The sequence below is a fragment of the Crocodylus porosus genome, unplaced genomic scaffold (assembly GCF_001723895.1).
Source record: "Crocodylus porosus isolate Cpor-Errol unplaced genomic scaffold, CroPor_comp1, whole genome shotgun sequence".
NCBI classification, from domain to species: Eukaryota; Metazoa; Chordata; order Crocodylia; family Crocodylidae; genus Crocodylus; species Crocodylus porosus.
In genome coordinates, this window is record NW_017728886.1 from 83,448,547 (window position 1) to 83,462,194 (window position 13,648).

Sequence of the window (13,648 nt, forward strand, 5' to 3'; positions counted from 1 at the left end):
CACCTTGGAGTCAATAATGACTCCAAGATCCCTTTCTGCCTCTGTGCTCTCAAGAAGGGAGTTTCCCATCTTATAAGTGTGCTGCCAGTTACTACTGCGCAAGTGCAGCACCCTGCACTTGTCAGTATTGAAGCACATCCTGTTTTTGTTAGCCCACCCCTATAACCTATCCAGGTCTTGCTGCAGTCTTTCCCTCCCTACTAGTACGCTCACCTCACCCCAAATTTTCATATTATCAGTGAATTTAAACAGGTTGCTTTTCACCCTGTCATCCAAATCACTGATAAAGAAATCAAACAGCACGGGCCCAAGGACTGAGCCCTGGGGGACTCCACTGCCCACTTCTCCCCAGGTCAAATATGACCCATCCACCACCACCCTCTGAGTGTGACCCTTCAGCCAATCTGCAATCTATCTGACTGTGTAGGCATCAGTGCCACAGTCACCCAATTTTTTAATGAGGATGGAACAGAGGGTTGGACTATACCTTCTTAGGCCCCTTCCAACCCTAATTTTCTATGATTCTATGAAGTCCTTGAGGCAGGATGGGGCTTTCAGAACCACCTCCCTTTGCCAGATTGCTTTGCCTGAGCTCTCATGGCTGAACCAGGTGCACCCGCCAGCAGTCGCTGATAAGTGCTAGCTTCAAGTACTGTGGACTGGGTGGCTCTAGATCCTACCCCTTGGTCAAGGAGGCAAGGGAAGAGCAGAGCAGAGCAGAAGGAAAATAAAAAGAAGGGAACAACTGAAAGGGGAGTAAAAAAAATATAAAATCCCTGAGGAGGAATATTGAGAAGCTCTTTGCATCTCTTACCTGAGGCTAAAGACTGGAGTGCCTCAGCTTTATGCAAGATCAACAGCTCTATGCTGCCTCCAAGCATATTTATAGTTCCCCTCCTTAGTCTAGGGCTGAGACTTAAGAGATTGTGTATGGTAGCACAAGGCTGTGCCCAGTCATCAGGTATCTAGAAAGCCGAAGAGAAGAAGACCCCGAAATAAAGAATCCCTTTTATATTCTTTACAGGTGTGCCCTGTCTCCTATTTACCATGAAAGGAGCAGCACACTGTGCTCTTAAAAGTGACCTGCAAATGCCGAAATAGTCACTGTCTCTACAACATGCTTTTGTCACTTCAATTTTTATTTTTAATTTAGAAAGAAGTGTACTATTTGATCCTGTCTGTCACAAGAAGTTTTTCCATAGTTTCATGTCAGTGATAGAATTAATAAAGGTTTGCTGTGGGGAATGTATGACTGTGACATAATTACCAGAAGCAGGTTTTTAATACTGGTTCTCTTTAAGGCCCTGACTTGGGAATGCACTTAAGCACGTGGTGAAATCCATCTCTGTCCAGGAAAGCACAAGAGCATATGCTTTACTTCTCTCCTGAAGAGGAAGGCTTTACTTAACCAGAGCCTAAAGACAAAAGTATGCTATATCATGTAAACATAATTCTTAGAATAATTTAAAAGTTGATGAGTTTTGTTTGATTAGCAGTTAACATCTGCTGTGGAATTCAATTCAGTATGCATTAAACGTAATCTAGTTCAGCTTTTTCACTGAGGGTGCAATTTCCCACTCAGTGATATGAGGCAGATTTCAACTGTCATATTTTACTCATTTGCACAATTTTAGCTTTCAGCTTTAAAATTATTCTAACCTTTAAGATTACAAAAGTGTGTTTCTGATTATGAAGTGGTATGGCATTCTCTTTCTGTATCTACAGAGAGAGAGACTGCAATGATAGGTTTGGGAATGTGAATTGACCTATTCATTTCCATGAGTTTTTAACTCAATGCTTATAATGTTTAAGATGTCAGCTGTTGTTCAACTATTGAGCTATTGGACAGTTTAGTGTAAACCACCAATTAACATCCTTTTTAGTTTTTGGGTTGATAATAAACAAGTGTGAAATACAAAAGATGTATTAAGCCTTATCACATACAAGGACCACATTATTTTCCTTATTTTTTTTTTATTTTTCTATTTTACCCAGTCCAGTGTTAAATAAATTGAGCAATGAAACTTCTATGACTTCCCTTGACAGACTTTCCCTTGGAAGAATCTAAATATTTTTCCTGAGTTAAGCATTTTGTCTAATTTCATTTCATTAGTCATACTTCTAGCCCTTCCAAGTGAAACCCTAATGACAGAGAAAGAGAGGAAAAGACACCAGGGAAGGCACCAGAAGGAAAAGGTTAGCACAGGACAAAAAGAAAGAAAGAAAGCAGAAAGACAATTAAGCAGCCACCAAGTTAAGGGAAGAGAAACTGAAGCATGGGTGCTAACAAGAGCAGGTCACAAAGGGAGTTCCATGACTCTGCCTCCTTCAGTATGTGAGAATCAAGATCCATCAATATGAATCTGTGAAATTTAATCTTGAAAAGACTGATATACTCCTGTATAAAAAGAAGCCAGAATTCCCTCAAAAATTGCCAGATTTGTTCCCAGAATGTGAAGAAAGGTCCTCCTCAGCATCACACAACAAGGCCTTGTACCGTGCCTTGTACCTTGCCCTAAAAATGAATCAGCATAGAAACAAGTAAGTTACTGTAGCCATAACAGATTGATGGTCTGGTCTTTTGCCCACTCTCCAAGAATGACTAACAGAGGATGTTTCCTGAAAGGTACTGCAAAATATTTAAATCTGTACATAAGGCTGAAACACTTTTTATTCCCTCCTCCATACTTAAGTTTTCACATAGGTTTGCATCAACCCTTATATTAATACAACACACAATTAAAAGAAGATGGCTTCAAGTTTTTCCATACCTGGATTAGCTCACCGCTATTTATATTGAATCAAAGTATTCAGTATCATGTCTAATGTGTCCTTTAGCTAAAGGATACTTTTGTTTAGTTGTTGTTTTTTCATACTTCCCATTGCTAACAGTACTTTGTGTAAAGGCATGGTGCAGAAGGGTAGCTCAGGGGGTGTACACTTGTTCATTAAACAAGGCCCCAGGAACACAAAGCTTCTGGCAGCTGCCACACAAAATAAGGATAGAAAATGCCCCCAAATGATCACTAACGTTAGCTGCAAAAACGCATCTTAATCTACAAAAAAGAACAGTGTAGTTAAACATAGACCCAATTCAGCATTAAAAAAAGGACACACTGGGTGACCAAGCCAGTGCTCACTTGAAGTCAACTCGCAGTAACATCAGTGGAGATTGGCCTCACCATCCTGTACTTTTCCAGATTCTCAAAATCTTAGAAAAAGGGCAAGCAACAATGCCCAACAACAAACTCTGGGCCCAACTCATTTAGAAAAGAAAAAAAGGGAGAGAGACAGAAGAGAGAAGGCTAGCTTGACATGAAGGAACTTCATGTGTCCTCATTTGCAACTTCCTTCCTGCGCTGGCTCCGAAAATGGCGCTCAATATTAATTGTCACTTCCCTCTGCAGGTTCCTACTGTTGGTTTTTCCAGCTGTTCTGATCCACGGATGCTGAAGAACTTGCTGAGCTGTGTAGCGCTTCTGGGGATCCACTACCAGCAGCCTGCTTATCAGATCTTTGGCTGCTATTTTATGCAAAAAGAAGAGGAGAGAAGGGAAAAACTATATTACTGAGGTCTTCGTGTCCCATCAGAGCTAACAACAACAATCTGCATGGCTATAGTAGTGACAGAAGTTATGACTAAAAGAGGCTCCCTAACAGCAGACAGAGAGAACTGGGAGATGGTTCCTTAGCTAGCTAGTTAGTGATAGATAGACCAAGACTCTACAGAGGTTGCTTACAGTTCCACAATTAAAGTTTGTTGTTTAGTTCTTCTCATTCTTTTATGCCTGTACTTACTGAACACTGTAATCACTATAGCTATCACAGAGTAATTCCAGTGACTAAAATTAAACTGTTGGTCCTTTGGTGACATCCCCTCCTCCGTGAGATGCCATGAGGCAAAAACAAAGGGCAGTTTTTCCAAGCAAGCAGGAAAGGCAGATAGAGAATTTAATTTTGAGAATCCCATACAATCATAGTACGTGCTCTGGCTAGTGGGAACCGGGTGGTTGGTGCCTGCCACCTGGAAAACAGGAGTGAATAATATCTAACATCAAAAGGGTATTTTAGACCAGTGGCCAGCAACGTTTTAGAGCCAAGGACTGGAACGTTAGGTTCCAGGTTAGGTACAAGATGACTTGATGCTCTGACCCAGCCACCACCACAGATTTTACTGCCCTGCTTCCCCTACTCCCCAGCTGCAGTGCAGGTGTAGCTCCCTGCTGCTCAGCCCAGCTCTGGCATCATGGACTGGATTCTAAAGGCCAGATCTTGCCCATGTATAAATCTAAATAATAATAGTAAAAATATGAATGATAATGATGTTGCCAACCCCTTGAAGACAGATTGAGGGACATGAATCTCTTCAGCCGCCGCAAGAGAAGACAAACTCATCAGAAAGGATCAGCACGGAATAGGGGATACTCTGTTTACCAGGGTGCCCCTCAGGGTTATTAGAAACAAAGGCCATAAACTGAAGGAGAGTAGATTTGGACATCAGAAGAAATTCTTTACAATGAGGGCTGCCAAAGTATGGAATGGACTTCCAAGGGAGATTGTACTTTCCCCTACTTTGGAGGTGTTCAAAAGGAGATTAGACAAGCACCTTGCTAGGGTTATTTGACCCCAGCGCACTTTCCTGCAGGGGGTCGGACTCAATGATCTAACAGGTCCCTCTGACCCTAGAAGTCTATGAAATTTAGACAGCAACTAAATGAGAAATGCAAGCAGCCCCATGATAAGTCTAGTCCCTGGTTCTTAGTATCACCAAAAAATAATCATTTTAGTGCCTTATTTGTAAAGATAGTTGCAACCAGATGCAGGAAAATATTTGCTTTTAGTGAGGTCTGATCTTTATAGACACAGCTGTTTATCTGAGCTGTGATAGAGGCTATTACCTCCTTGGGGGTGGGACACATGATGAATCTTACCACCAGAAATATTATCCCAGTACGGTGAAAGGAATTCATAGTGACCCAGCTGTATTATTTGAAATAGCTCTTCTTGGTCTCGCTCTTGGCTGCGGAAAGGGGGGAAGCCACATAGCAGTATGTAGAGTATCACTCCAGTAGCCCACAGGTCTACTTCCAGGCCATAACCTACGGGAAATACATATCACGGGTTAAATATCTTTTTTACCAAAACTAACCTTTAGAGAAGAAATATGTACTTTATAAGAAATATTTTATTCCATATTACATTCTCCAAGAAAAACTGTAGCTTTGTCCCCTGTGATATTTTGAAATTGTTACACAGGTGATCTCTGAGGTCCGTGACCTTTTGCAGCAATGGGGCTTTAAGATTCTTTGGATTATAACCATGATGTAGAGAGGAGGAAAGCAAGAACATTCAGGGCAAAACAAAGAGACAATTCTTCACTGGCACGATTTCAACAAGAATTACTGAGCTATTTTGTTTCTTATCTAGCTGAATGTAATACACACTGTTAAGTATTAAAAATATTAATAATGTGAAGATTAATTAGGTATCAGTGACAAAGTACACAAATATCTTCATAATTAAAAATACAATCATTATTTCTTAAAAATCTATATTCACCCTTTTCAGCAAGTATTTCAGGTGCAACATATGTTGGAGTTCCACAAACAGTAAATATGGGTTTCGTAACCAGCTTTGCAAGGCCAAAATCTGCTAGTTTTAGTCTAGTGGATTTATCTGCACTGTGTTGGACCTGTGTCAAAACAAAATGAGAAATTCTTTAAACTAATTGTGTTTTACAAACAGAATCAGAACAATATATTTATTACAAGATAGGGATAGACAGAGACAATAACATCTTTAACCCCACCAGCAACAAATTGAGGTTGGCCAAAATGAAGTAGAACAAGATCCCACTACACAGTATTCAGAATGCACTTTGTACTGTATAGAAAAATAAAGTAGGCAACTTACTTTTTTAAATATACAAGTTCTAAGGAATAAGAAAACTGTTCTACAGAGTGTGGTATTCAACAACTTCTGAGCAAAGAACAGGTGCTTTGAGGGGAAAGAATGAGGAGCAAATTGGCCTTACATCGGAGATACAAATGCTGTTTTTCCTATGGAAACCAAATTCTTTACAAAGAGAAAAGCTGTGGGCTTCTTCCAAACTAGTAATGTTTCTTGTCACATCAGTACATATATTTCACATATTCCAGGTTGGATACCAACACTGTAGTGTCACTGCTAAGTGTTACATGTTCCCCTTCTATCCCAGCCTCCTCTCTACTAAGGTGGTGGGTTTAAAAACACAAACTAAAAAAACCACCTGTGTGCACAGAATACTCTGTTCATCCCCCATCCTACAGCTACCATGGAAATGGATATTGTGGGGATTAATATTTGGAATTCATAAAGGACAAAGGAAGGGACACTGGAACATCAGCCTCACTAACCTCTTGCAGATTACACTTCTGATATCCCTCTGGAAAACTAGCCAAAACTTTCTATTTTGGCTTGTATAGCTCTTTAGTATCAAATTTTAAAAAAAACTATTGAAAAATAAAATTTGAGAAACCAGTGCTCAGAAACCAAGCAATGCAAAAAACCAGAAATGCTGAAATCTGCATATTCTTACAATTAGTACTTGGTAGTTATATTAAAAATAAAACTATTGGTAATTATAAATTTCCCTTAAATGGGGAAACCTTACCCTCTACCCCCATAGGAAACAATGTGAGAATTCTTCAAGTAAGCAAAATCTGGACTTCAAAGGTACTGAAAGGACAAGCAAGGCTGTAGGATGACAGTAGACACCCCTGACTCGAACACCTCCAACCCTGCCATCAAATGGAGTTTGAAGGAAAACAATTCACGATGGCCCCTGTGATAAAGCGACCGAGGGAACGGATAGAATAAGTAATGCTATCCCATGTTCCTCCAGCCAAATTTTTCTACCAGCGGAATTTTTTAATGCGAATCTGAAAAAAAAATGCACAGCAGCAGTAATACAGTAGAGATACCAACTTCACACTCCTCCATTTTAGCAGGAAAAAACCCCATACGCCTCATATTTCTGCTTTTTCTTATGAGAGCTCATCAGCTTTCATGATAACATATTGTATTATTAGCAATACAGCTAACAAAAAATGAGAAAGGCATTTTTTATAGTAGCCATGAGCTTTTTTTGCAGTAATATCTTTCCAAAGAGGGAAAAAGTCCTTCCCTCGCGCTCCAAGAATACAGGCAACGCTGGATCCTTACCAAATACAGTACAACTGAAAACAGAAAAAAAATGTTATATACTTTGAAGGGGCATGCATTTTTGTATCATCAATTTATAAGATTCTTTCAGTGCTTATGAAACATATCCAACTGCACCTAATATTCTGTATATAACCTTAAGAGATAATATGGAAATCATCACAATCACCAATAAACTTGGAGATCCGGGCACCAAACTTGCATTGAGCTCTGTGCAACCACACTGCCGCTCTTGTTCCTGCAAAGTCAACAGGGGGTGTGTGGCGTCTATCTCCATGGGCCCCACCATTGTATTTTCTCTCTTAGCAGTTACATGAAACTTGAATCTCTCATTACAGCACAAGGTGGCAATACCAGACCATGGTTTTTTTTCAAAGCAAAATCAATTTTTTCCCCTTTCACATAGCTGCCCCAAAAGTAGTGGAAGACAGGGCCTGCATGTATGTATATGAGTGCAGACAAGGTTCTTTGAGTAAATCCACTATCTTTTATTAGACCAACTCAAATAGTGTATGAGTGCACATTTTGGTGGGGGGGAGTGGGGAAGGAAAGGGGGCCAGAGAAACGAGGATATTTTCCTCAAGGCTGGTCCCATGCATATGAATGAGTCTGAGACCTGGGTAAGAGACATCCTTCTACCACAGCTTGATGAGGCCCTAATGTCTAGGGCTGTGCAAAATTTCAACGAGTGTTTCATTTTGAAGCTGTTCAACACATTTTAAGCTCAAAACAGTAAATTCAAAATGAAACAAAAGGCTTCAAAACAGGTTTGAAATTAAATGAGGGCACCTGAAACGTTTCAAAAGTTTTGAAACATTTCAAGTTTCAAACCAGCCCAGTGGCAGGAGGCAAGGAAGGACCAGGGCTGTGCTCCAAGCAGCTCCACCAGCCCCACAGAGCTCAGCCTGGTAGCAGGAGGAGGCAGGAGAGCCAGTGGCAGAGCCGCTCCAAGCGCAGCCCTGGCCAGTGGCTCTCCCCTACTTCCTACTGCCAGGCTCAGCTCCACGGAGCTGTGAAGCCTCCCGCCACTGGGCTGTGCTCCAAGCGGCTCCACCACTGGCTCTCCCATCACCTACCACCACTGGGTTGAGCTCCATGGGGCTGGCAGAGCTGCTTGGAATGCAGCCCTGGTGAGCACAGCTCAGCGGCTGGAGGCTCCACAGTCCCACAGAGCTGAGCCTGGCAGTGGGAGGCAGAGGAGGGCCACTGGCCAAGACTGCACTCAGAGCCAGAGCTGTGCTTCAAGTGGCTCCACCACTGGCTGTCCACCACCTCCCACTGCCTCCTGCCACCAGGCTCACCTCCATGGGGCTGCAGAGCCTCCAGCTGCCAGGCTGTACTCGCCAGGGCTGTGCTCTGAGCAGCTCAACCAGCCCCACAGCTCCATGGGGCTGGCAGAGCTGCTCGGAGTGCAACCCAGTGGCAGGAGGCGGGGAGAGCCAGGGCTGCACTCAACCTACCCTCCCAGTACTGCCAGGCTCCTCCCAGCAGCACAGGCCCGCAGACCTGCGTGCAGGATGACAGAAGGCTAGACCTGCTGCCTGGGGCCAGCGGTAGCATCAGTCTTCCAGACACTGGGCACAGGTTGTGCCCAGCGCCAGTCCCAGGCAGCAGTGGCAGCCTCCTGTCATCCCAAGTGCAGACCTGGGGGCCCACACTCCTGGGAGGAGTCTGGCAAAACCCCACAGTCCTCCCAGGGGTGCAGACCCCCACAACTGTGTGGGATGACAGAAGGCTGCCACTGCCCACAAGTGACACGAGTTTTGCTTTTTGCAGTTTGAGGTGCAGTTTCCCAGAAGCCCCTGCACCTATCTCCTTGAAACTTAGCAGATTTCATGCCCTCCTGAGGGGCTACCATCCCTGTAATTTTCATCCAAATCAGGCATGAAATAACAAGGTTATAGGCATTTTCATGATTTCCCATTATAGCCCATGAGCGAAACGTTGAAATGCGTCAAAACAGTGAAACAGTTTCAACAAAGTGAAACAGAACAGTGCTTTGAAACAGTGAAACAAAACGACAAAATGAAACACTGTCCCTTTGAAACAGCAAAGCAGAAGTCAAAACAAAATGATGCTTATTTTCCCTCCAGCTAAAAATTTGCCAGTTTGTCCCTGTCAAGCAGATGGGAAAAGCAAATGCCTTGTATATGTCATGGTTGTGTACCAAACAAGTCTGTGAAAGAAAGTGCTGTAAATTGTGTCTCTAGGGGCCTCACCACACAATGATTCACCAGCTTATACCATACAAACCAAATTAAGAACAGTTACATCAGTGCTCCATGCATCCCCTTTATCCCCTAGACTTGTCATTCTCTCTCTACCACAGAGCCTTTCAGCTGCCAGGAGAAAAGCAAGCATGCTTTCCCTTGCATGAATGCTCATGTCACTAGAATAAATTGCTTGTCAATCTCTTTTTCTTTCTGCGAACTAAGTATTTAATCTTAATGACATGACAGAGATCCACAGTCTGCTGAGTAGAAAACTGGTCGTCTTTCCCAACGCTACAGGATATATGCCACAGAACAGAATACTGCATTGCCAACAAAATGAGTTGGATAGTACTGAGAAGATAACAACTAAGGATTTCTAATGCACCCATAAGATTTCTACTACACCTATTGCTGTTATCAAGCCACCATCCATCTTAGAGAAAAGGCAGTTTCAAGAGTACCATATTTATTCAAATCCAAAACAAGGATTTTTTCCCCTATTTAACATGGGGCGAAGACCCCTCATCTTGGATTCAAGAATGAGGTGGGAGAACAGTTGCTGTGGCTCTGGCTCCAGCCCCTACCCACAGTTAGGAAGTTGGGGGAGAAAGAAACAGAAGGGGGAATTCAAGGCTGCAGGGGTGGATGCACAGGAAGAAAGGTGTGGAAAGGGAGAGGTTAAGCTGTTTGATTCCCCCATCTGCCCCCACTCCAACTGCCTCCCCCACTCCCACCACCATCCCCTGCCACTGTTTTCCCAGCTGCAGCAGCCTGAGGGGAAATTTAAAACGACCCTCCAATAATTAGATTCTACACATGGAATATTATAACAATTTTATACATTTTCCACATACAGAATCTAATTGTGGGGCGGGGGCTGTCTTAAATTCAAGGTTGTCTTAGATTTGAGTAAATGCAGAAGATCCTCTTTTCCCTCTCCTGCTTCTTCCTTCATGTCCATATCTACACTGTGTGGCTGAGGTATGTTTAACAGGAAGATCTATAGGACTGCTACAGTCAACTTGGCCACCCTGGCTATTAGAGATGAAAACTGGGATAAAAAAATCCAACAGGCTGTAGCCAGCAGCAGGTTAGAACCTGGATATTTAAACCTAATGAGATACAGCTGTTCATATTTAGGAGTTTTAATAGACCCTTTGGCGTTTGTTGACTAGATACATACTATTCACAGAAGAGCATGCCAGCCTTTAGCTAGGTATGCTGATCAGACTGAAGGATCTAGATGTGTAGCAGGTGAACAGAACACTAATATAAGTGAGTTTAGAAAGCTCTGATATTGTTTTGTGTATTTGTAGCTACATGACATGGAAGAATAGAAGTCTCAAAAAGGAAAAATCCCATTTGAGTGTAACCCTGGGCACAACACTACACACGCTCTCACCTGAATTGTGGGACCCTGGGGTACCCGGTAGCCAGTAGCCCACCCCGGCCCCCCCAGGAAGCTGCTACAGTGCCCCCGAGTGGAGAGCCTCCCCTTACAATCAAGCACCCTCGCAGACAATTCTCAAAATATTTACAAGATTTAATTAGTTACAACATAACAAATAACCATTAAATAAACACACCGATATACCCACTAACAAACCCTCAAGAACTTGTTTACACAGTCTCTCACTTGCACGCGGTGTACTAGGGATCCCGTGTGCACTGCCCCTGGCGGGGTGTCTCAGGGAGCGGAACTGCCTCTATCTCTGTCCCTGCCGTGGTCCGTGGATGCTCTCTGGTGCTGGTGTCCATCCCCGTGCTCCTGGGGTCTCCGGGCAGCAAGGATACCCGGGCATCAGGGGGCAGCTCCTCCTCTGCAGTTCCTGCAAGACAGCCTTCCCCTGCTTTTGACCCCCTTCCCCGGGTCAGCAGGGAGCAGTGTCTGAGCTGCAGGCTGTAGCAACTCTCCTGTCCCGCACAGCCTCACAGTCCAGCAAAACACAACCCCACCCTGGGCTTTGCCTGCCTGTGGAGCCCCTCACCCATCAGGGAAAACAGGGCAGACTCCGGCAGTCCTCCCCCCTCCCCCCAGCTCTGCTGTGCTCACCCAGCTGGTCACCAGGCTGCAGGCCAGTCTTTCCTGGCTTGGAGTCGCCACACAATCAGCCCCTCTCTGATCCTGCCTCCTTAGGCTCCAGGGCCGGAGAGAAGAACTGGATACTGCATCTCATCCCATGGCAGCCTTTTCTGCTGCTCCGCAGGGCACACCAAGGGACCACTCTGCCTCCGGTCTCAAGCCTGTCCCTCAGCCCCACTCTTTCTCTTGTTCTCTCCCCGTGGGAAAACTGCTCCCCCCTTCTACCCAAGCCTCTCAGCCAATCCCAGCCCAGAGCCCTTCCCGGGCTTTTGCCAACTGCTCTATTTCAAAACTTTGCTGGGGTCACATCACTCCTCCCACTTCCAACAGGGCTGCCTCCAAAACAGCTTCACTTGCCCTCAGAGCCTACAGTGTCCCCACTAGGACAAACTCTGTCTCTCTGCTGGGTAGCCCTTCCCATTCTTTCAGGTGGGTCCATTTTTTAAAGGCTGCTACATGAGCAAATGCAAAAAGTCATTATAGGAGCCACAGATTTTTTGCAGGTTTCCTGGACCAGCACAGCAACATCATTTCAACACTACCATGCTGGCCATAATATCTGAAAGATCAATTTTTAAAGTGAAGGTCTATTCTAAAATAGAAGAAGGCGCTAACTTCTGGGTCAAAGCTACTTTTTTAATAACTATTGATCTTTTAAAGTTACAATGCTGGCTGTTTGTTTGTGTATGCAATGTGAATTACCTCAAGAACTACCACTATAGCGGTCACTAATTAGCCCCCATCAGAAGTCATGGCATCAAGTTCTGCTGTTCAAGTAAAGCAGTGTTTAGCCATGTTCCCTATGAGGGATAGCAAAATTTCCTTGGGGTATACCAAGAGCTAGCCTGGCTGACTCATTCCTGATAGGAGGGAGCCAAAGCAGCTGTTTTCACACCAGTTGTCAAACCCATTTGTTTCAATAATGCAGTCATGGCTCTTCTGCAATTCCAGTTCTGCAGCATTTACCAGGGGAGCTGACAGTGCAATAAAAGGGAAAGAAAACAGAAGGGGTACCTAGAGACTTTTGTAAAAGATTATAACCAGAAGGTGATGTTACAAAGGAAAGAAACTATTTTTTCTATCCCACTCACCATTTCTTGGCATAAGGAGCCAAGAATAGGCAATACGAGACAATGTAAGAAAGGAGGTGTTTAAAGGTTTAATCAGTTGCAAGCAGAGCCTTGGTTTCAAGAGATGGGACTAGCCTCCTGAATACCTGCTCCATCACACTGTCTGCCAAATGCATCCAACAGTAGGTAAGTATGTTGGTTTGCTGTCTGACATTCACCATAGTTATCCTTTAGTTTACAGGCCTTTAAGATTATTGGGAGTGGCTCCTTGTCTGATTCTATTATTTCAGTCTCTCTGAAGACTCAACGAGACAGCACTACAGTGATTCACCTTAAAAAAAAGCAGAAAGTTATGGTATGAACAAACATACCTTTTAGTTGCTTTAAAGGATGAGGGAAGGGTTTACATCTGTACAATCCTGTAGTGATAACAGTTAGCTGAGTAGCCATAACTTCAGTGAGTGATTTTGCTCAATTTGCTACACTTCATTATGTCAGTCTATACCTGTCAATCTATTTCTTGAAAGGACTGTTTTGATATGAGATCACCAGTCAAACACAAAGAATTTATCACAAAGATAAATGTGAGATACCAAAGAGAAGACATCCAACCATGGTTCCCAGCTAACATGAAGAATGGGGAAGGAAAATGGAGTAACAACTGAAAAGAAATTAAAGGAAAAATAATAACATAAAAGCTTAGATTCTACAGAATCTGTTAAGATGATTAAAAAAGTTTAAACTCCCCAAATAAATTCAGCAACAACATAACTTGAGATGTTTATGGGTAAAAAGGACAGGAAAATGCCTATTCTCATTCAGACTTTGGCTTCTACCACTTCTGGGCTAAATACAGACAGTCAAAAACCCCAAGGCTAAATTGATTCAGTCTTTGCAGATTAGTTTAAACTGCAGAGAGTAAACTGACTAACGAGTGAAGAGAAAATTTACTTTTTGCAACCACATACCTGCAGGGACTTAGGCCAGAAGCCAAGGGGCACTAGAGCACGGCTCTCTCTGGCATGTAGCCAGCATGGGCTGTGTTTTCCATTCTTCTTCCTGCTGCTCCCAAGGTCTCT

The 13,648-nt window shown here is 43.4% G+C and overlaps 1 protein-coding gene across 1 annotated transcript in view; it reads right to left on the bottom strand.

Moving 5' to 3' along the window:
* Positions 1 to 2,550: 2,550 nt before the first annotated feature.
* DCLK3 (doublecortin like kinase 3) overlaps positions 2,551 to 13,648 on the bottom strand; it is a 17,016-nt gene continuing 5,918 nt past the window's right edge. Inside the window, exons 2-4 of the mRNA XM_019538127.1 lie at positions 5,560 to 5,692; positions 4,932 to 5,099; positions 2,551 to 3,523 (exon numbers count right to left, since the gene is read on the bottom strand). Coding sequence (XP_019393672.1) covers positions 3,327 to 3,523; positions 4,932 to 5,099; positions 5,560 to 5,692 — 498 coding nt within the window. The 3' untranslated portion in view covers positions 2,551 to 3,326. The remainder of the gene's footprint in view (positions 3,524 to 4,931; positions 5,100 to 5,559; positions 5,693 to 13,648) is intronic.